The sequence below is a fragment of the Heliconius melpomene genome, chromosome 9 (genome assembly GCF_056956725.1).
Source record: "Heliconius melpomene rosina isolate 202511_hmr_F chromosome 9, ASM5695672v1, whole genome shotgun sequence".
NCBI lineage: Eukaryota > Metazoa > Arthropoda > Insecta > Lepidoptera > Nymphalidae > Heliconius > Heliconius melpomene.
This window is the reverse complement of record NC_140397.1, coordinates 419973-444973: the sequence shown is the minus strand read 5'-3', so window position 1 is coordinate 444973 and position 25001 is coordinate 419973. Positions and strand designations below refer to the sequence as shown.

General features: G+C 35.0%; 1 protein-coding gene across 1 annotated transcript in view; it reads left to right on the top strand.

Moving 5' to 3' along the window:
- Positions 1-25001, top strand: part of LOC146536083 (uncharacterized) — a 61671-nt gene that overhangs the window by 20410 nt on the left and 16260 nt on the right. The window contains exon 3 of the mRNA XM_085190307.1: positions 1065-1297. Within this exon, the coding sequence (XP_085046433.1) occupies positions 1065-1297 (233 nt within the window). The remainder of the gene's footprint in view (positions 1-1064; positions 1298-25001) is intronic.

The following is a 25001-nucleotide window of genomic DNA, read 5'->3' as shown; positions in this document are numbered from 1 at the left end:
AGCAAAGAAATTAAATCATTAATAAATAATACTACATTCCCTCGAGTGGGGATCGAACCCACATCCTTATTCCCCTGCACCTGCACCACGACGAGTATTTTGATCTAACCGATAATAATTCTAAACTATTTATACGAACGCCCCACTTACTGTCTAATTAGACATCACCCAGCTCGTACATCGTACACCAACACTTTATAAATAAAATATGACATTTATATAGCACGAGTTAGTAATATCGTGCGGTATGAATGGGCCTCGAATACTTGTGCCCAGGCCAAATATTTTAATTGTCTCGACGAGTCTAAAAGAGCGGATTGATAGGGTCTTTTGATGACGATTTATGTTCTGTTTACGGCGTTTAACTGCGGTGATGTAGGGTTATAGTTTTGATATGGTGTTCGTTTAGTATATTAAATGTTGTTAGACATTATCTATATTCATTTAATTATAACTCTATCGTTAGTCAATGAGTGAGTTAATAAGTGACTGATTTTTCAGTTTACGTCTTTAATTTTACCCAAGCAAAGGTAGGAGTGACGACTGGCTTACTATAAACTATATTATAATGACGTAACATTCAATTTAATTTGGAAGCGGAGGTTAATGAGAAAAATAGTTTTAGGTCCTTGATCTATATAAATAATCGATTACAGTACAACGAAAATAAAATATTTGTTAATTTTAATTAAGTCTAAGTATTTTAACGTAGGTACTGATTAGTGCATATAATTATAGTATAAATAAATAAAATATCAATTAATTACTAAAAAAAGAAAAAGAAATCGATTTGAATCGATTAAAATCAGTGATATTTTAAATGATAGATGTGACAGATGCTTTATGTTGACATATTGCCTATTGATTTTTGCATTTTTCGTACCTTTCGACGCGTTTTTTTTCTCAGTAATTACCTATTTTATATAGGTTCGACTACCTAATCTTTGGTAATAAAGGAAAAGAAGAGAAAGACTCGATCTGGTAACAAAACAAAGCGTGGCGTTGAGTTAGCTGTTGCGGAAATTTAACGGCGAAATTCACTGTATTTATTTAAAAATTTACAGATAAACAACAAATGAAACGCAAAAAGTCGACCGAAGATGTGCGTTCACCCCTCGGAGGTGAAGGTTCAATGACGAGTGAGGAAGGCGAGGAGATTGGCAGGCGCAAGAAAGCAAGGACAACCTTCACTGGCCGCCAGATCTTCGAGCTGGAGAAACTCTTCGAGGTCAAGAAGTATTTGTCGTCTGGTGAAAGAGCTGATATGGCCAAGTTGCTCAATGTTACGGAAACTCAAGTAAGTTTTGTAAATTTTGTTATTTATTCTTAATTATTATTTAATTTGTAGATAATATAGGCCGTTACAAGCATTTTCCGTTGATTAAGCATTTCTGGATATTTTAAAAGTTCTATGAGACGGAGTTTAATGCTACGCGATTCCAAACCAGAAAAGGAAAAATATAATAGGAAAAATCTGACTAACTATCATCGAGGATATTCAGAATTAAAATAATATTAAATGTCTTTTACAAATCAAGCTATGATATTTTTTTTGTGTTTTGAATAAATTAATAAGGATAATGTTCACATTAGAATTATGTATTATGTTAATTCAAATTTACCCAACTGTAGCAAGTTGTCAGTTCCCCTACCAGCAGCTTCAGCTTGTGCAGTTGGTACATCTGTCAATAGATGATATTTAAAACGTTACAAATCGCCGCCTGTAATTACTTAATGGGTCATCACCTCGTCGTTTGTTCCACGAAATACCGATTTAAACACTGTGCGAGACGAGCGCCGTTAAGACGTAAGCTGTAGCGAGTCATACGCTTATTTTTATAATTTTTTTAATAATTATTTTTTTCACGGGTTCTGACTATTTACCAAGGTCATGAATTCGATTTTTACTAGAGGGAGTTAGTTATTTGCATTTCAACGTTGCAGTTCTAAGATCCGCCTCTTATCACATAGTGAATCGAAAATTAGACAGAAAATGCCGTACCTGCAGAGTCTCTTTATCCTAGGTTTCTGCCTATATTGAAACTTAAACCAAAACTTAAATCAAGAAAAACGCAGGAACGAGGAAAACACGGACGATCAAATTCAAATTCAAAATATAATTGTACTAATTTGATATAATAATTGACATAATTATTATATTAAACTACCGCCAACGATTTTTTAATTGCCTCGCGTACTGCCTGGATTCCTGTCTATTCCGATTTCTATGTCTTGCTCTCTGGTATTTCTCGGAATTTCACCTATCAAAAATTGTTCTTACTACAATATATAAATATGTATATGTTGTATTATCAAAAATACTCATGTTTGAACCCCCAACACCACCACCCCAACACATACTCATTGGAATTTCGCCATACAGGACAGCATCAATCGCTTCACCCTTCATAATTAAACGAACTAATAATGTTATTCATCATCGTCTGAATAACCAAAAAAGTAATTATTCTTAAAGATGAGCGTAATGTGGTGTCAAATACTTAATGCTCCCGGGCGCTCCCCTCCGCTCCCGGCCGCTCCCGTGCGGTCGGAGTTCTGTGAAATCTTCACAAATTAAGTGCCTAGTTGCCAGCTGGTTCTCCACATCTCTTGTGCACGTTCAATTCATGAGAGGTAGCGGTTTTGTGTGTTATTTCGATGAAGCGGTTTTGTGTGTTATGTTTTCAAAATTGAAGCTAGAACCCTGAAGAGGCTGATTGAAGAGATACCCTAGATGTAGATTTTTGTTCGTTGTTTTGTTTTGTTTTGTTAAAATTTTATGACACTATTAAATTCCTTCCGAGTGAATAGAATCATCTTTGAATCTTTTAAGGATAGATAAAAAGAAAATGTATTGGTATATCACTATTTCGTTCAAATCTCAGTCTTTGGTAACAAGACAAGGTACGTCAAAGCAATAAATTGGCAGCAATAAGTTGGCAACGGAGTGTCCTAACACTCTTTTAGCCCTCTGCCTATCCCACAGGATACAGCGTATAATATAAAAACATTACTTATACTATAAAAATAACCCAAAAATCGTAACTTAAACCACACAGTAGCTCAAAAGAGATAATTATATTATCCAAGGTGGTAGCGTCCCCCGCTGACGAGGCGCACATGGCGGCACTAATTAAAGCGTCCCATCATATTCTAAACAAAGTGAAATTAACACATGCTTCTCGCGTGACACCAGGGCCCCGTGCATGGAGGCAGGCTCCCGAAACTCATTGTTTTATTATATTCAAAACTAGTGACTGAATAATAAACAAAATAAACTATATTTAATTATAGTAACTTTAAGTACCTACTACCATTTTGTGACGTATAACACAGTGTTAAGACACTCCGTTTCCCACTTTCCATCGAAATTTTTCGAGGCATTCCGTGTTGAGTGGTGGAACTCAACGCCGGGCTTTGCCTTGGCGCCAGAGCGAAGAAATTAAAGTACTAAGAAATAATTATTAATTTCCTCGAGTGGGTATCGAACCTACAACCGTCGCGTTACGGTCACACCAGTACCTACTATACAGTAAGTACTATATATTTTTGGTGTTAAACTTCGGCACAATACATAATTAAATAAAACCATTTAAATTAACCACTAAATACTTGTCATCCTGTTGAAAACCGAAATGATCTAAAAAAACCCTCCGCAGTTTAACAAAATCAACATTCACTCCGCTCTACGCGCCATCCGCTCTTTAATTGCCTTTCCCAAAATATTTGGACACGTGTGTCGTGAAGTTGCAAATCTTTAACTTAATAAGTTAGTGACAAAAAAAATCTTGTTAAGTGCGTCATTCTTTTTTCTTCAGCTTTACGCTGTATCCCGCACACAGCAGGGTTAGGCAGATGAAACCTAGTGTTAAGACACTCAGTTCCCCATTTTCCGCCGATTTCTGGAGACATTGCGTGTTGAGTGGCAGAGCTCAACTTAAGAAAGAAAATAAAAGACATATTAAACGTTTTAATGATTAAGTAATAAGTGTTTGGCTATAATTAAAACACACATCTGCACACTATAACGCAAGACTAACAAAATTCTCTGAAGTAAAATAGTCTAAGTTAGTCTATTTACATAGCTAAGTGGCTTATTAATTCGCGGTCGTGCGTCTGTTTGTTCGCCAGTACGAGTGCCAGTACGAATACGAATTCAATATTATTCTACCACAATCGCAGGAATAGCAACACTAATTGACTACTCCATTTATTTAATATTTACCAACGGCTATTGCGAGACACGCAATTAAGGACTTTATTACTTTAATATAGAATTAGTTTTTATTTGTTTGTATAAGTCAGTTAGGACATTTTGCTTTGGGCGTGTACCGGTTCCACTGGGAGAGGAATGTACAGGCTGATCTTATTTCGTTAATATTTCGAAGGGGACGCTCTTTTGATATGAACGCACGGAGATAATTAATCTTAGTTAATTTATCGTATCGAGATTTCTTCTGTTGTAATATAGATTATAGAAATATATTTTTAACCGACTTTTGTAAAAGGAGAACCTTTCTCAATTGGTGTGTATTTTTAATTATGTAGTCCTATTGTTGGACATGCTGTTGTTATAATATAGTATCTATATTATACATAATAGAAAATATGCTTAGAAGTATTATAATTAAGATCAATATCATTTTCTTGAAAAATATTATATTTAAAATCCTAAATAACCTAAAATATTATAATGAAAAAGGATGAAGTTTATACAAACATAACTCATACTAAACAGCCTATGTAACACTAAACACGTCTCTTTCAGAGCACATGTCATGTGTTAAGTGTTCTCGTCCCCTCCGCGAGGTCTCTCACTCTCGCGTCCCTGGCTGACTGCGCGTGCGCAACCTATTGAGATGGCTGGGAATGTTTAATTGATATTATCACGCTTAATACATATTGTACGCCCCTATGGCTCAGTGAGGGGTATGTGAGATTGATTGGGGTGGTTGTGGGTTCAATCGCCGATTGGGATGATTTTATTTATTTTTTCATTTTCCGAAATTGCAGAAAATAGAGAATGAAGTGTTATAAGGCCGTCGTGGCGCAGCGGCACATGAGTGTGACTGCAACTTGACGGTTGTGGTTTCGATCCCCACTCGAGGAAGTGAATAATTATTTACGTTTATATTTCATTTCTTTGCTCTGGTGTCGAGGCAAACCTCGGCGTTGAGTTCTGCCAGTCAACACGCAATGCCTCCAGAATACGGCAGAAAGTGGGGAACAGAGTGTCTCAACACTAGGTTCCCTCTGCCTATCCTGATGTGTGCGGGATACAGCATGAAACTGAAGTATTATGACACTCCTTATAGAGGGTCGTAGGGGGCGGTGATTATTTACCATCAGGTGAGCCATATGCTCGTTTGCTATGACTATTCTATAACAAAAAACACGTGTCTATTCTCTACTTAGTCCACTCTACTAAATGCGGAAGACGCATGAAAATATGGTTTTTGCATTTCTTTTTTTTCCAATGTTTATTTATATAAAATTTATGTATTGATGAGTGGCAGAACTCAGTAGGGATCGAAACCACGAGCGTCGCAATTGCAGTCGGTTTCTGTACCACTGCGCCACTATGGCCTCACACTTAATAATAATTAAACAATTTATAAATTTAAGCTTTTTTATTAGACATAACATAGAATACCTATCAGAGGCACTCATAATTCGAACAAAAATAAAAGCTCCCAAGAGACGAGCTTCCTGCGAGCTTACACACACACACAAATTACAATTGAATGCTCAATTACAACAAACACAAACACAACAGCTTTTCATGAAAATCATATCCGTATTGCGTACGGGGCAAAGCGGGGCAAACAGATTTCAATAGACACTAATAGTGTGTAATCAGTTGTTATTAAATTATGAACACGCTAACTACTATTTTGACCCATAATCATATAGTAATAAAACCTATAATGCTATATTTCGGGAAAAATCATCAGATATTCATAATCCCAGTACAAATAGACGGGTCTTTGAGCGATTCACTTTTGGAAATAATACCTATTACTGGAAATATTATGAAATTTCGACTTTATCCTCTTGAAATAAGGTCGATTTTGTAGTTTTAGTAAGGCAGATATGTAACGATTGAGCTTAGGGTTGCCAAGCGACGGAAATGCGATGTTTATTTCTTGTTTGGACGGACTTCATGCTCCAAGTTGAGTATCATATATATGAAACATATGAACTTGTTCAAACTTGTTGGTTTTAATATTGGGTGGTTTGTTGTTTTTGCCATAGATATTATGTTGTGATTCATGATTTATTATTAAGGTATGTAGTTTATTTTGTATTGATGTTTCAAACTAATCTTCGTGTTATTGGCATTTACTAGACTACAGTTGTTATAGAAATATATATTTAATGTATGATAGTTATTAATTAAACTAAAGAAAAATTAATAAGTTTTAAGTTTATCACTTAGTTATATTTAGATATTTAGAAAAATGAAATACAATTAAGAATTTAAATTATATAAATAATTTTTCTTATAAATTATAACAATATAAATGGATAAATTCTTAATTATTACATAAAATAAAATATAAAAAATACTTGGACATTTATTTTTATTAGTGACGAAAAAATACCCTTTAACTTTATAAATATAACATCATACACATCCCTAGCTCACATTTTGTTAGCCCACAGCCGGTAAATGGGTCGTCAAATCGACGGTCGATTGGTATTGCAAGGTAAATAAATTAATATAAATTAATAAGCACCAATTAACATAATAGTTGATTTCGTAGCGCAGTGCGGCACTCTTTAAATATAGAGCAAGTTCGATGTCAAGTCTAGGAAACGTTTATATATTTTCCTTTCCATTTTCTAGGTCTGATTAGAGAAAGTGCGACGTAACATTTGATTCTGTAGGTTCAAATTCAAGCTAATATAAATATTAAATTTTGGTTTTACATTTTTCAATTAAAAATTGTACTTGGTACATATCAATAGCTGAAAGTGCTTCACTTCGCGAAACCACGTTTCACACATCATCACTATAAATCGGTACCCTAAGGAAACGGAGCGCCAAATGCTACAATCTCTCTATACCTCTTTCTCCTCGTCTATTATCATCAAACTCTTCATACATGCCCACCGAAGGGACCTCATACGTTCGACAAGACCTTTCTCCAGTACTACACATATTCTCGTAGGTCCAACGAGATCTCCCGCTGGGTCTCTTTCAACTTACTCTTGCTTACAAAGTAAAAAGCCGTAAATTATGCGTATAAATTGAATTAAGCATTCAAAATAATTAACATTTATAAAAAACAGTATGCGAGTAGCGTTATAGAGTAATTAATGATGCATCGTTGTAAACTGAATGGTCTCTTAAAATTTAATTAAAATTAATTTTAGTCAATAATAAAATTTTATAATTTGTGTAATATAGTTTCTTTAAAATTTTATAAAATTTCAATGTTTTGGTGGCTTTAGAAAATTCTCGTATATTGCTAGGAGGCAGACAGAATATTGTAAGGCATTCCAACATATTGTAAAGGTACTTTTACTTTCCCATTTTATGACAAAGAACTGCGTTGATTTTCATCACACGAATCTGAGGTCAGAGAGTGTCTTGACACTAGATTCTCTAATGGGTATCGAAAAAAATAACAGTAACTAATTTGTTATTCTGCGTATTTCAGTAGAGTAGGATTGGCCAGACGTAATTATATTTTGTTTTTGTTTCATTATGCTATCACCCTAGGGTAAGGAAGCTTAGAGAGACTTTTATCCAGTGGTATTTGTAGGGTGTGTATTTCTTAATTTAAGTAATTTTTCTCCTGGACATTCTTATAAATGTTTTGTAACTATGAATCATTATTAGTATGAATTCTTCCCAAGTAAGCTCTTAATTCGATTTAAGCCACAAATTCCTTAATCTTGCGATAATCTTGATATTATTGATTTTGATTTAAAAAAAAACTTTTTGCGTCGGATGGTCCATTTATCGAGGATACAGTCTACGTTATGTAACCTAGTTATTTCAATTTGACAACAGAGGCGAAGCGAAGCGAAAATAAAAACTTAATAAAAATAATAATGAACAACAGAAACATGGCAACCCTACGCCCAACCGAAACGATTACGCTGGTCATTGGATACGTAATTTAAATTAATAAAGCGGCTATTAATGTTTGATCGATGGAGCAATAATCGCGTCGTGACAGCCTGCAGACCTGCCTCGCGCACCGCCTCGTTAGTGGTAGTGGTGGTGGGTACGAGCGCCGGGCGCCGCGGCGGGGGACTTTGTAACGGATTTCGTTGCTTTTTGTTTCTTCTAAGTTATTCTGAGATATGTATTATGGTCGAGGCTGGCGGTGGTTGGTGATTCGATTTCTACTTGAGAAATTAATTATTTTATTCTGCAGGGCAGGCAGAGGGAGCCTAATGCTTAGATACTTCGCTCCCTATTTTCTGCTGAAGTTTATAGGCACTGCGAGCTTGCCTCGACTCCAGAGTGAAGAAATGAAAATATTTAATATTTCATTTAAATGAGGATAGAACCCACCAACCAACCAACCTGTCGCGTATATAGTTACACGCTTGTGCCTCTGTGCCACGAGTGGCTTCATGTACTGATTATTCTAATTAATATCGAATTTACAATTCCATCGGTCATTGAAGTGCCGCCAACATTTGCATAAACATAGACAAACAGTTGCTAGTTGCTTTATTATGTCGAGTTGTTCAGATCACTTTTTTGTTATTATTTATTAATATTGTTTCTAAGATTTTTGTCGCACATTGGAACAGGGTTAAAAGCGATAGTTATGGGTTCAATGTTTACTTAGAAGAATAATTATATATTTGGAGATTGGTCAGAGTGATAATTTTAGTTATTTCTATACATAACTGCTTGGGTACCGTAATATATTTTTTTATTATCACGCTGCAATCCTGCACATAGCAGTGTAGGCAGAGGAAATCTATGCCTAGGAAAGTATCTTAGGAAGTCATTCCTTTGAGTACGACCCGAACCCACAAACGTATCGCTCAAAGAACGCTGGTACCCCTGTCCCATCGCGGCTTCATCGAAGGGACAATACATATCTGCCTCGATTTTAATACTTGAAATCGTTAGATAAGTTTATAAAGAAAAATTAAGTAGACCCAAGACTAACTCACCTGCCTCTACTAGACCGTAAATACACCACAAACGTCAGTAAACCCATTCAGGCTATTAAGCAAATACAATTAATTTAAATGATCATCACTCAGGGACAAAAAAGATACGTTTTAATTTCGGGACGCGCCTGCAAGGGATTTGATTTATCTCCCATTATCTAGCTGTAGGGCTGCCCTCTGTTGGTTATGTTAAAATATTTAAAGAAAAAAATCTGAGAAATTCAGTAATTTTGAGGCACCAGTGTATGACGGTAAGCGTGATAGGTTGTGGGTTCGATTCTTACTCCAGGCATTGAAATATTTCATATTTTTATTCCCTCGCTTTGATAAGGAAGCAAAACACAATGTTAAGTTCCGTAACTCAACACGCAATGCCCCCACATTACGGCGTGAGGGCAAAAGTCAGGAACGAACGAGTTTTAATGGAAACGGTGTATTTTATTCCTAGGTTCCCTCTGCTTACCCCCCGGGATCCAAACTACAAAAAAAAGTAAACATAAAACTTGTTTTGTTATTCCAACACTAATGATTTTTTGTCTCATTTTTTTCTTTGACGTGTTATGAAATATACTAAGACAAAGTATAATCTTTTATTGCCCCATACATTACACGCGGTGCTATCAAATGTAATCTTAGTGACAATTTTAATTGCCTCCATTTTATTTATACATATTATAACAGGATAGAACCTATTTTAGTTAGCGTTTGTTGTTGTGTTAAATTATTAGGGATTATCTATATCCGGGTGTTTGAATTTAACATTTGTATCTTTTAAAGCCGTCGTAGTGCAGTAGATGCGATGCTCGTGGGTTCGGCTTCCACTCAAGAGAATTAATGTTATAATATTTTTATTAACTCAGGCTCAGGAAACACGTTAAACCGAGGCTTTTAGTTTCGGCGAAAGTGGAGAATGCAGTGACTTACCACTACTTTTACTATGTCTGCTAGTTTATACGCCGGATTCAGTAGTGAAATACATTTAGGCTTAGTGGTAGGAAACATGTGATGAATATAGGTTTAAAATATACATATTCATTTTGTCATATTAGTATGTTTCTAATTGTTTCGTATTTGGTTTTTAATATTTATCTTGCTATAAATAACCCTGGCTATAATTTAAGGTGACTTCTTCAAGTTACTTTACTATATGTTACTGTGTTATCTACCAATAGATAGAATTAAGATACAAGAAATAAATCTATAAATTAACACTTTTTAACGGTAAACCATATCTATCTTTTCTGAGATTCGTTCCAACTTGGCCGATAATTACAAAAAAAATCTTTAATCATTTCTTATCTTTGACTAGATTTTTTTTCTAAGAACGTGACAAAATTTTGAAGCTATTAACAGGTACAGACAAAAACGTCTTATAAAAACTAAGGCTTCACTCCGGCATGTTAATAGGACATGACTGTAATGTTGTTTTTTTACAACTTGGTGACAAGATGTGATTTTTTTATTTCACGCTAAGGTAGCGAAAGAGAACTTAGAGTTAAAACACTCTGTTCTCCACATTCCGCCCAAATTTCGAAACGTTGCCTGTTGACTTGTGGAGTTCAACGCAGCGCTTTATCTTGTTATCAAAGCGAGGAAATTAAAATAATTCGTTCCCCAAAGGACAATCGAACCTGCAACCATGTTTACAGTCAGACATAGCGCCGCTGTGGCACGACTACCTTGGTTTATAAAATATTCAATATTTAGATCCTCGCTAGTCGCTCTGGTAACGAGAAAAATCAGCGATGTTGAATTCCTTCAAACGTCTCCAAACGTTGACAGAAAATGGGGATCATCATCAGAGTGTCATAACACTGGGTTCTCTCTGTCTACACTACTCTATATTCGTATATACACAGTAAAACTAAAAAAATGCTACCAAAATTAAAATCGCCACTGATTCACCCCATTCCACAATAAAAACCTCAATTAAAATATCCCGAACTGCGCTGAGAGCTGTAAAACATTATTAACCTTTCACAGTAACTCCGCTTTAATTTCCTCAAAACTCACAAATAAACAATCGAATAAAATCACTAGAGCACTCATCGGCCACTTAAATATACCAACATAACTAGACCCATATATAATTTCACAAAGAACTTATTTCTAAGGGGAAAAAGCTCATTTTATAAAAGCTCAACCATTGATAAGGTTCATGGTAAAGTGGTCGCGTCGCACTTAGAGGCTAGTGATGCAAATGTTTGATATAATTGTAGCTTATATCGATATAATGAGCGAGTTATCGGTTTTAATTGGTATCGGTATACGATATAGGATTTTGTACTTCCGCGTGCGTTAGTTGTGTTTAAAATGTATTAAGTGCTTTTTTTGACGTGTAAATAAACTGGTAATTGAGTTATGTTTTATGTTTTTCTTGAGGCCATTAAATATCATATAATTAAATATTTGTTTAAGAATATTAAAAGGTTTACTTCTCTCATGGGATTATTATTAACTACTTAGTGCATTTAAATCTTCAATTACTTTGTACACATTAACAATTACTAAAATAGCCGCAGTAAGCTTTTATTTTACTAATTATATTTAACCGACATTACATGATAAGCGTTAACTTGATAATATTATTCTGTTGTATGTTCGTTTTTGTGATTAATATCTGTTGCACGTACATCCATTGAAGACCTTTAATAATAATTGAGAACGGAATATTTTGAAAAGTGAGGAGTGTTTTTACACCCTGCTTTTCGCGCTTAGCATGATAGATAGATGTAACCTAGTGATAAGATACTACATTCACAACTTTCTGCAGAATTTTGGAACTTAACGACATGCCTTAATGATACTGTCTCAACGTCTTACTTCGCCATGATCAAATTAACTCTATTTCACAAACATCTTTATAAAAAAAGCTATTAATTAAATAATTATCGATATAGTCAATCAACACCACCATACTTATCAAAACCCCAACAATTTCGAAAATACTCCCTTCACTTTGGAATCTCGTAAACCATATTCATCGTTATTCTTACTCATTGACGGAGCGAGAGAGATATATTTGTTTGTGCGAATTAGAAAGGGACGGAAACATAAACAGGATGACGAAACACTTTTATGAAGAGTGTAATGGGTTAAATTCAACGTCAAATTGGTCGTTTAATAGGGTGATGTCAAAGTTGTGAATATTTGAAAGAGCTTTTGTTTAATTGTTTATGTTTGTATGGAGAGCTCAGCTTTTTGCAGCTTTTCTTTTATTTTATTTGAATAAATATAGACGTTTTAGACGTTTTTTTAGTTGAGTTATACGTTAGTGTAGGTTCGTTTCTCTATTTGAGGTAATTTTTGTATTCAGATTGTTATATTCGCATTTACGTTATAGTTATTTAAGTATTTTAATTTTAACGTAATGCGTAACTAAAAGCTCTTTAAACAATTGACTTTAAGCATTTTATTTCTATTTAATTATAACACAACCATATTCCCTAAAAAGTTTAAATTAATATACAAATAATTGTGAAATCAAAACGATTTTATATTAAAGATAGTTTGTTAGAGATGGCTATTAGTAAAATCGGTAGTAAGAGAGTCTTTGCAAGCTCTACAGTTAATGAATTTTTATTGTATTTTCCTTTGTATCAGCTGTGTGTGCAATGAAGTAAATAATATCTATATAGAAACTATTTCGCACTCCGTTCCCATTTAGATTTAACTTCCGTTCCCCAGTTTAGCGGAGCTCAACGCCGCGCTTTAACTCGTGAAGAGAGCGAGGAAGTAAAAATAATAAATCAATTTTAAACTAAATATATGCATAATGAAAATAGTTACCATAAGATCTAAGCAATCCCAACAGACATACAACGTCTCTATTACGTCCATATTCTCTGTACATATCAAATACAACCTCACCTAATACCCGCAGTCGGAAATAATACTCCTGACAGGAACTAACATGACGTTTGATACATTCGAACCGTACTGTACAGCAGGCCATTTCTCGCCAATTATACTACCTTGCTTTTTTTTATACACAAGCAGATATATCGCTTAAGCTTTCAGTTTAAGCTTCAATTTGCCATATCAATTGAAAGCTGTGAAAGCTCTTGAAGGATAAATTGATAAGGAAATGTAAACTCTATTTGTGAAGCTTTTAGAGTTTAACTTCCATTAAAATAAAGATCAAAAACCGATGTTGCACGACACACCGCAATAATATGGTGATATTCGAAAATGGTTGTTAAGGGACGGATTGTGTTTTGTTTATTTAATGTTTTTTTATTCTCTATTTATTTTTAATAATTTTTATTTAAATCATTATAATTTACTATAGCGTCTAACTGAAACGATGGCTGTGGGTTCAATCCCTACTGGGAGGATAAATTATTTTCATTTCCTCGCTCAGTATATAAGCTAAGGGCTTGGGTTCCGTCGCTCAGCCCATAGTGCAGATCGGAGTGTCCTTAACACTAGGTTCTCTTTGCATATCCTACTGTATGCGGGATGAAAAAATAGCTGAAATGCTAGTAAATGAATGTTTTGTTTGTTTTTGGCATACAAACTACACTAAGCTTTTACTACTTGGCTTGAGCTTAGATACCTTTTAAATATGCAATACCTAAGAAATTGATAAGTAGTGAGTTACTTTATTGCAGATAAAATGAATGATAGAGGACGTAGTGACGTAGCAACACAGTGTCTGAACACGATGGTCGTAGGTTCGGTTCCCACTCGGGTTACCGACTTTGAATTAAGTCAAATAATTGAATTCAAAATAATAAATGACATGCTTAATTTTTTAAACGTAAATTTTTTACACCAGTTTTTACTCCCTCACTTTGGTAGCTAGAAAACCGTGGCGTTAAGTTCCGCCACTCACCAAGTAATGTACAATTTGGCGGTGCGTGGAGAAAAAACTTTATGTACATTTATTTATATGCAAATAACACATTTATATACAAATAAGGTACTTATGTCATGAATTAAAAAGTAAACATGTGGAATCAATTACAAGTGTTATTTTTGCAAATTTAGTACAAAATACCGTTTTCTGCTTTGAAAACTATCTAGACCAGAAAAGCATTAACTTACTAAAATAAGCATTACTTTTCTTTATTGATATGACTTACATTTTAAATTAATAATTATTATTTCTGACTTTTTTAAATTTTATAAATATCTTATATCTGTTATATCACCGCCTTAACTCTGTACCAAAGCGCGCGTTCACAGTGAACCATTACACAGTTACTTGACGAGAGCCCTTCCTGCGTTTGATCTGATAGCTTATATTGCACTTACAATTATTAACTTGCTAATATTGTCTAAGATAATAAATAGATACAAATAAACTCAACTACAAATACTCTTCCTTCTCTTATTTCTCTCTTTCTTCTCTTATTTGACTGGATATGTGTAGAATAGAACAGACGGCTTCACTATTACAATAGTGAAGCCGTCGTGGCATCACTGGTGAGAGTAAAGCGCGGCGTTGCTTTCTGCCTCTCAACACACAATGACTCCAAAACCCAGCTGAAAAGTTTCATAATGGGTTTGGAGTGTCCTAACAGTAGTTTCCCAGGTTCCCTGCCTACATGACATGCTATATGTAGGATGCTGGTTGAAATTAAAAAATGCTTAGGGCTGTGCTATACAGCGGCACAGTATGTTAATGCGACAGATGCAAGTTTGCAAGGGAAGAAATTATTTTTACTTCCTTGATCTATAAAATGGGGAGAGGAGTGTCTCAGCACTAGGTCCTGCGTCCCTGCTATATGCGTGGCACTGTGGTAAGTGGGACAATTAAATAAAGTTAAATATATCATCTGGAAGTTCAGCACTAATCGTAAGCAGCCACTGTCGCTTCCTCAGCTCGGTGCCAAATGGTGCTCGATAACCGTTAAACACTCTATAGTTAGCTTGTTGGGGCAGTCTGCTTTTGTACTATATAGTCTAGATATATATTTATACATATTATAATAAAATTGTAGGTAATAGCTGTCTGTATATAAAAGATATATGTGAATATCTATTATATTGAGCATCTATAAATGTAATGTTTTTTGTGTTTGTATGTGCGTTTGTGCTCGTCAATCTTAGAAATAGCTAATGAAGTAAATGAAAGATTGTAATGTAAGACCGAAAAAAAGATTTAGGCAGAGTGAGTGGTAAGAGAGGTAGAAAGAGACCTCCGTAGACGTCCGAAAACATAGTTCAGGTATCATAGAACTTGTAGAAGATCAAATAAAAAACATAAGAACCCCGAGAGCATTTATATTCGGGTTGACGACAGATAGGAGGTGTAAGAGATATAAAGAAACCGTAAGTGCTTATTAAGTTAGGTTAGGCTTAGGTTAGATTAAAGTAATTTTGTAGATAACGTACGGCGTTGGATTCCGTTACTTAACACGGGAAGTCTATACTCGTTCCCTCTAGCTACCTTGCTATATGCGGGATAGAACGTGAAGCTATCTAAACACTTTAATAGACTAACAAGTGTAATATAGCTATGGAAACTAAATAATCGTCTAATAACCTCCTCCGAATCGCTATTCCTCTCCAGATTAATAGATATTGTGTCATAATTGACTTGATCTGTGGCTCGGGACGCGTCTAAATATACTTGCGGAGTTGAAATAGATCGATAGTTAGGTAACAATTAAAGGTAAAGTTATCTGTTTAAATTTGCTTTGACTATATTTTTTGACGGTGAAGAAGTAAAGTAAGTATATTCTGGAGGTATTGCATGTAGAGTGGCGGAACTCAACGCTGCTAAATAAAAAAAATCGCTATCCAGTCTTGTGTTTTGTTGTAATTAAATTGTTTTCAAAATTTAAGGATAGATAAATTATCTTTTAAATTGTTGAATTTGGATTGAAAATGAAAATATTATTTACATATCACAAAATATTATACATTATATATCTATGATACTAGGCTTCGCCTTCGTGGTCTTAAGAAAATAGCTACCAAAAAAATCTCAAAAACAACAAAAAAATCTTCAAAATCCAACAAGTAACACGATTAGTATTTCAAAGTCCAGATTTGCGATACAGTTGTTACGGAGCTATAACATGTATTATACATACATACAAGCAGTAGGAGTGTACCAGATCGATTGTGCTTGTACATAATACTCCAGTGTATTTGATGTAACAAGGCACTATTAGCTCAGGTATTGACCTGCGACACCGGTGTAATTTACTATTATATAGATTATGCTTGTATGTTAATTGAGACTTTGATTTGTGCTTCTCTTAATTGTACAATAAATGTAACTTAAACTTAACGTTCTTTTTAGTTTTAGGGCAATAAGTTATTTCTGATTAATTGAACCCGCAACTCATATTTTAATTCACTTAATAATTAGTGCAAAAATATCTTTAAAACTTGAGTTACCGCCACCAGGACCACTGGTGTCGTCAATCAATAAATTATATACAATATAATTATCACGTTACAAGCACAGTCGGGAACCAAACCAGTATCTACCGTTGAGCGCCCCATTCGGCGTAGGTTAATTAGCACAGCCCTCGCGGGCCTCTCAACAAAGCGACGTTAAAAAGAAATCATCTTTTTCTTTGTTATCTGTGCCAATTATTTTCTTTGTTCTGATTCACGTTGTAATTTTTTTATTATACCCACCTTGCGTTGCTTTACCTTACGTTACCTTATTATTGAAGATTCTGGTACAGTGGGTCCTCGGTGTGTCGCAATCTCACAGATCTTTTTGTACAGTGTGTTGTTACTTTTTGTAATTTTTTTACAATAGGATATAATGAAAAGTGTGACTTCGCATATCTGGTATATAAGATGGCTAACAGCCTAATATTAAGGCCGCTTATCACTTTACGCTAATACCAATATCCAAAATAACATGAACCTCTTATACCCATATAGGCTATCCTCTTAGCCTCTTAGATCTAAAACGTTGTATTGCACATAATTGCCGGTTTCCTGAGATAGGGTTACACACACGAGCACACAGCGACACGCCGACAGCGCTGCGCGATTGATCTTTTAACTTCCGTCGCTTTTGATATGCTCTATATCGTTTTGGTAATTCGCAAAAATGTTTGTATTGTAAGATTAGTGAAACAAATACGTCTAGAATATATTTAAAAAAAGGATAAGTCTTAATAGTAGGTACTCTGCCATATTAATAGTAGTCAAACAACTCTATGACTCTTAAAATGCCGAGAAAAGTGATCCTTAAAATAAGAAATTGGATAAATATTTTTTTTAACGTTTGTTCTAAATTCTTAGACTAATAAACGTGGTAGAACACATTTTTTCCAATTCGATGTCAGCCCTAATTAGATAAGAACCCACACCCATCACGCTACAACTGCCCAACGATCTACAATCATAAACGTTTAATCTCCCATACGGTAGTTACTTAAGTCATAATTGCGGCTTCCTGAGCTCCCATTACTAGCGATTGATCTCGCCCACGCTTACTTTGTAATTATATCATTATCTTCTATAGATGGGGCAAACGGTTGTCGAATTTTAAAGTAGTGATACGTCACTAACTTTCTAGATCACATTTCGACGGCCTTCTAATCACATATGTGATGGCGTCGTGGAACAGCGTTGGCTGTAACGCGATGGTTGTCAGTTGGTTTTCCATTGCGGGAAATGGTTAAATTTAAATTACTGTAATTGTTTCTTCTGTTGTTTTCTCTTGTGTATTACATAATGTTTCCAATATTGGGTCGTGTATGAAATACGGAGTGTCTTGACACTATATCACCTCTGCTTATTAATATGAGAAAAGGCAATTAGCAATTAGGCTTGCCTATTAAAGGTAATAAAACGATTTTGATTCAAATAGTTCCGCAGAGGCGAAACGTGCCAAAGAGAAGGCAGGAAGGTGAAGAAACGTAGCAATTATAGAGACTACAGAGTGGACTGTAATTGTCAGACACTTGAGTGTCCACGTACAGCGTACGGCGTACGGTGCTGGTGAGTGTGGAAATACTTTTATTTTTCTTCCTATGCTTACGAATTTTGTATGGAATTTTGCCTAAAATGGTTTGGATTTTCTCAGTGTGAAAAAAGGAGTTTTTGGTTTTTTTAGTGAACCTTGTGTTAAGGCACTATATTGTTAACCAAATAGTTGACATTATATTTTTTTAGCTTCCAGCTGTACACCGCATATAGGCAGGATGAGCATAGGGAACATGGGGGACTAGTGCTGCCATTCTGTTGATATTAAGGTTCCGTTTCCCACTTTCCGCCGAATTCTCGAGGTATTGCGCGAAAACACTTAACATTTCATTCCCTCGAGTGGGAATAGAATCCACAACCTTTGTGTTTACAGTCACACGCTTGTGCCCCTGCGCCACGACGGTCTCTATATATTTTCATTTCCAATCCAAATATTAAAAAAACAGATATACTAGATATACTCTTTCACCTGTCAACCGTCGATATTTAATCCAATTGAAATAATGTAACCATATAATTTAGTATCGGATAAATACAACGAGCGCTCACAAAAGGCAATTAACTAATAATCTAAATTAAGCTTAGTTTTAAAACCGCAGTATAACGACGAGGCCGTAATTACAAAGTGATGTATAATTTAATTCGATTAGAATCACATTCGTATATTCAAACAATACTAATTGTATGTGAATTTGGATGTTTATGGATAGGCTATAAATAACCAATAATTCCGCATAGCCGGGTAGACTGAGGGAACCTGGGAACTTACTGTTAAGATACTCCGTCACGTAAGACACTTGCCCTCTTTCCGCTGAATCCTGGAGGCATTGCGCTTTGCATCGTTACTAGGGCAAGTATCTAAATAAAAATATTACACCAACCAAAAAAATATGATTATTGAAGTTGATTTCAAATCGGCCCTGTGCCAGAACAATGATAAATATAAAATACTACTATAACTAACTAAATAAATAACAAATTTAAATATATTAAATAAACTCTCCGACAAAGCCGAGGTATAACACTAAACAAGTTGTAACAAGACCAATCGCTTAGTGAAGACCACAACCGTCCAGCTCAGGAGTGTATCAAACGCCACTAAATCAATTGTCATACGAGAATTTACCGCAAACGGTATGCCATCGACATTTATATACCATCTGTACAATCTGTACATACTGTGCTTGGGAGACTGTTGTGGCACAGTGGTGGAGTGCAACGATGGTTGTGAGTTCGATATGTACTCGGGCGAATTCATTATTTTTCCCGTCAATTTTCGGGTAATTTTCGAAACATTGCGTGTAAAGTGACAGCGCACTACTCCGCGCTTTATATTACTATCAGGCCGAGGACATGCCAATAATTTATTACCCCGAGTGAGAATCGAATCCAAAAGCGTCGCCTTTATAGTCAGACTCAGTGCCAATTCCTATCTCTGAGTTGTACTTAATCCAAATTAACTCTTCTTCGTATCTACCTTCGTACAAGGTACCTCGTCCAAACGTCTGCCACGCGACCGCACGTCAATCACAAATGCGGTAATGGGTAGCATTATATTATAAGATAGATAGCTGCCACTTAAATATAAGATAGATAGATATTGTATAACGACTGTAAACGCGACGGTTGTGAGTTCAATTTTGACTCACGGAAGTGCTTATTTAAAATTTAATTACCCAGATTTTTTTTCAGATTTACGTTTTAAACCCTGTGTAGCAGAGTAGGCAGAGAGATCCTAATTCTTATTAAGTTTCTTCCTTCTCCACCTTCCGCCGAACTTTCGAAGCATTGCGTGTTGAATAGCTGAACTCAGCACCGCGCTTTGCCTTGTTATTCCCCTGAATAGGAAACAAACCAATAATTGCAAATAATTCACATATAAACATCCCCCAACTCCGATTCGTACCCGCGACCTCTCCATGCATAACTAACGCAACGATTATCGCTGTCAACGTATCCAAATCTACTTCTGCAGATAACGTATCGACGTAGCGAGCTTGACCGCACGTCAATCACACTAATGCGGTCTGTAATATACATTTGCTTATACTCATACAATATATTAATTATTTAATCTATCTAAGCTTAAAATTAAACGCTTCACGCTGTATCCCGCACAGCAGGGTAGGCAGAGAAAACCTAGTGTAAAGGTACTCTGTTCCCCAAGCTTAAAATGTAGGTCTGTAAAATATCTACTTTTGAGAGCCTCGTGGCGCAATGGAAAAGCGTCTTTCTGGTTGTGGGTGCCACTTGCCACCTATGTATAGGAAAATACCTAGATACGAAATTCACATTCATTATTAGATGGAACAAAAGATGGAGTGCCTAAATTCTCTAACTCCCAAACTTTATGCTGTATAAAGCGTAGGAACGAAAAGCTAAAAAAACAAAAAAAAGAGAATAAACCCTCCGCTCCTCACACAGTATGTTTTACGCACAAATAACTCAAAAACAGAGAACAGAAAAATAGATCACTAGATTCCTTATGTGTACATTTAATAAATACAACTACCTTAAACAAAACAATAACAAAAGAGACACTCATACTAATACACCCCTAAAATAAAAAAAAAATCCATACAGAAGAAATATTCACAAAAGTGTAGAAATCAATTCGCATTACACGCCGGATTGAACCTCCTCCGTCAGCGCAGTCGGCGGCACCGCGCCGCTGAGCCACCAACTAATATGACCCCTCTAACACTTAGTTTATTACGTCAAAAGAAATCGCTTGTAGGGTTGACACGTTTATATTGATATTATTTACTTTTTAATGTTTGCATTTATTTCTTACATTATTATTCTAAAAAAATAAATCAATTTTATTTAAAGTTTTTACAATTACACACATCTTTATGTAATACTCATACTATTATTACCGTTGCAAAGAGGAGCCTCTTCACTTGTTTCACCGTTTTACACAAATTTTGGGTAAAATGGAATGGGACGTTGGATCTATCTTGTAATTTTACTAAATCTTAGAAACAATAATCATATTAAAAACTATTATCATATAAATATTTCCAATACAGTTACGGTACAATTTCCAATATAATCTATTTTGTGTGTAGGTTTGGCTCTTAATAGGGTAAGACACTTGGTAATTAATAAAAAATAATAATTGGGCACGCCGCCTGTATGCGAGTAGACGAGGCGACAGAGGTATGGAGAGTCTATAACATTTGACTCCATCCTTTCTAGCTACCTCTAGGCATAAAGCCTAAGCTAAAGAAATAATAATAAATTAATTAAAAAAGCAATATTTGAAGTGACAACCCTGTAAAAACACGTAATAGACACAATTTAAAGCAAGTCATCATTAAAATAAAAGCGTGGAAACGAGCCTCCCCCGACGTGCGTTATCAACGCGTCGACCGAGGACCGGGTGCGGAGGCCTGAGGACTGAGGGTCCACGGGACGGGAGATCAATTCATTCTCATCATTTTGTATGAGCTTTTAGATTCTTTTCGTGTTTTAAATTATTTATAAATACTTGTTTCTTGCTTAAATTATGTACGACGGTTGTAAATTCGATTGAAAGTTACAATGATATATTTATAATATTTTTGGGTTGTCAAGAAGAGGGTAAAGTATTGTGGCGTTAGGTTACACCACAACCACTATAGGTTAGAAGTGCAGGTTTAAACCCTGCTACATTTAAACATTTCAATATGTTTGTTATTCTAAATGAGCATCCATTTTAAAATATTGAATTATTGGTAACTATTAGAATAAATGTATAATAAGATTAGGTACGGCGTTAAGTTCCGCAACTCAGCAAGCAGTGTCTCATCGGAAAACAAAAAACGGAGTGCCTCAACACTAGGTTCCCTCTGCCTACCCGACATTATGGGAAAAAGGTGTAAACTTTCAACAAAATATTGCAAATAAAAATTTTAAGATCGCGTTACATAATACGGAGCTTAAAGCTTAATTTATTCGACACCTGTCCCACTCCCAATCCCAGGCGCGTCAACATCTAAAAAAATCCATTTCAAAAGAAACATAATCGCCTAAATCACCGAAGAGACGAGTGTTGGGACGTTATTGGATTATACAAGTGTTGAAAACTTAATGTGTTTCTTTGGAAAAGAAAACAACACTATGCAAGATTACAAGGAAAACGGCTATTAGGAAGGGACAGATGTCAAATTATCTGTTAGTTGTATGTTCGTTACGAAATTAACCCGAAACTCGGTGATGAAATGGTTGTAGTGAAATGTATGTGGAATTTTTTCATATGTTTTTATTTATTTTTTATGAAATAAATGATAAAATTTTAACTTGATAATTTTACTAAGTAATATATTCTTCATTCTTATTTTTTTTATCTATATCTTGTGTTGTAAAGCGCGACGTTAAGTTCCACAACTTAAAAATAGTTTATATAATTTTATTGCTCCATCTAAGGAGAAACGAGGGTCTCTGTGTTAGGTTAGTAAAATGCTAATAAGTAAGATGTGTGACACAATGACACATTTAAATATCCCAAATAACTAATTATAGTCATCCATACCTACTAAGGTGTGGGTTTCCATGGTGTAGAATACTTCAACTCTTCAACTAGCTTGCTCTAGCTCTTCAGCTTTATAGTACAGATATAAAAATACAATTCAGCGAAATAAACATCTAATTGGATTAAACGCGACGCAACGTCTCTGGCCTCTTGTAAATGATCATTTGACAAGTTAATTCCACATTCTGTGTTTGTTCTCAGAAATTGTATATTTTAGTATACATGAGAATATTTCATTACGACGCTTATTTAGAACCGACTTTTATTTTTTCGCTCTGCGTTGGGCGGTGCGGTGATGAGATAAGCGTGGCAGAGAGTTCCACCACTCAACACACAATAGGTACGTGTAGTTTTTTACGTAAAGTGGAGAGCGGAGTGTTTTAACACTGGGCTTCCTCTGCCTACACTGCATGCGGGATACAGAGTGAAGTTGGAAAAGAACGAGTCATGTCTCATTCAAAAATTCTAGTGTCAATGATATCATCTAATTACGTATCTTAACTAGAAGAGCTCAATGTCTTAATAACACTTAAAATTATAGCAAAGAAAATACCAACAATAATTGAAATATAATCATTCAAAATAAACATTTAAATTCTTGTTTCCTTATGATTAATTCTAAAACGAGGTGCTATTAAGTACGTAGCACACATAACATAGTACGAGTAAAGTGGTTTTTAATTGGCGCTCAGTCCGGACTCCGGACTCCTGGCTCGTGGAGTCACCGACAATAACCTTTATTTCGTATTGTTATTTTTGTACGAGTTCGTGTATGGAAATTGGTGAATTGATTTAATTTAAATTAAATGCTTAATAGATTTATTGGGTCTATATTTGTTTTCTATGAATGACTTATTTCAATTATAGCATAATTGATACAGTTATGACATTGTTGTAGATGTGCAGGCTTTTAATACCCCTCGGAATTAGTTTATATTTAATTTTTTTTTTGCTTCACGCTGTTTCCCGCACATGGCAGAGTAGGTAGAGGAAACTTGGGAACCTGTTGTGAAGACACTCCGTAGGTATGTAGGTATTTCCGGCGTATTCTGAAGGCAATGTGTGTTAAGTGGCGGAACTCTCGCCTCGCCTCGCGTTGCCTCATTATTGCCCTTCCTATCCTGCGGATCCTTAAGTTATTACGTGACCTTCCATTAGTACGATAAGTTCTTAAACCCAGCCTTTTATATATAAAAATATACATATTTAACTTTTTCTATTCTACGTTGTTTGAACTGGGAACCACAGACACATTTCACCAACCACTTAGCCATAAGGTATATAATTAACAAATTAAATTCCCATCCAATTAATGGGCAATCGAAGCAAACACCTAGGCCTAGCCCCAATAAACGTATCGTCGTTTTGTATATATTCAATTAAGGCGCGTGTCTGTGCATTTTTATGCAAATGCGTTCGCCGGTGGTCTCTCGTGTTACCTGCTGCTGATAAGGGAACCTTATCTACATACTATTGTGAGATTCCTTAGATTAAAGAGTTTTGGTGATATTTGTGGTTAATTATTGTACATGAAGGTAAGTAAGTGGGTACTAGATTTGACTAGCGGTTATAGCTCCTAGGTTAAATGGAATTAGCAAGAATTATGTATGACATTCATAATTCCTAGTGGCCGAGGTAATTCTTACCGTATATCTAGTAGTAATAGTTTTATTTTTTGTTTAAATTAATCCTGAGTTCCTGAGATCAATACGTTTAACCAAGCTTTTTGGTTTTATTATATTAGTATAGATATAATTCATACTATTTAGGCGTATTAAAAATATATAATATTCTCTAATAAATATTTTTTTATTTAAATTCTAGACACCTACTAGAGATGATAAAGTAATAAGTCTAAATCAATAAATTATCATAGAGAATAAAAGGCATTATCATAAAATAACAACTGTAGGTACCTACTACGTTTTAGCTGACCTCGGATTTTTTAGCCAGGCGAGAAAATGATTACCTATATTATAAACTAACCACCCAAACGCGGCTTCGTCTTTCGTTTCGGAGTGTCTTACCACTTAGTTCTCTCTGCCTACCCTGCATATTACCTTTAACAGAAGAAGAAGCTTAGCAAGTACACTCGAGCTCTGCTTCATAATTGGTAACTATTTGTAGTTAGCGAGTTATTCCTTTTAGGCTTAATTAGCACCTCGTAGCCAAAACTATTTTAAATCAATTCAAGGTAACCATACCAGCTACCTTCTCTATAAAACGTTTATTTCGCCTTATGTGAACGCAATTAGAGAAAGAAAGCCACAGGAAAGTGTCTCTTAAAATTAAGGTATTAAAATAGATTTTTCAATACTAATATAAATTTAAATCATATGTTTAATGACTATTTTTTGTATACGATAATGAATCTTGTTTAAGAGGGATAAAGTCCATAATTTCTTAACTTAGTGTAACTTTAATA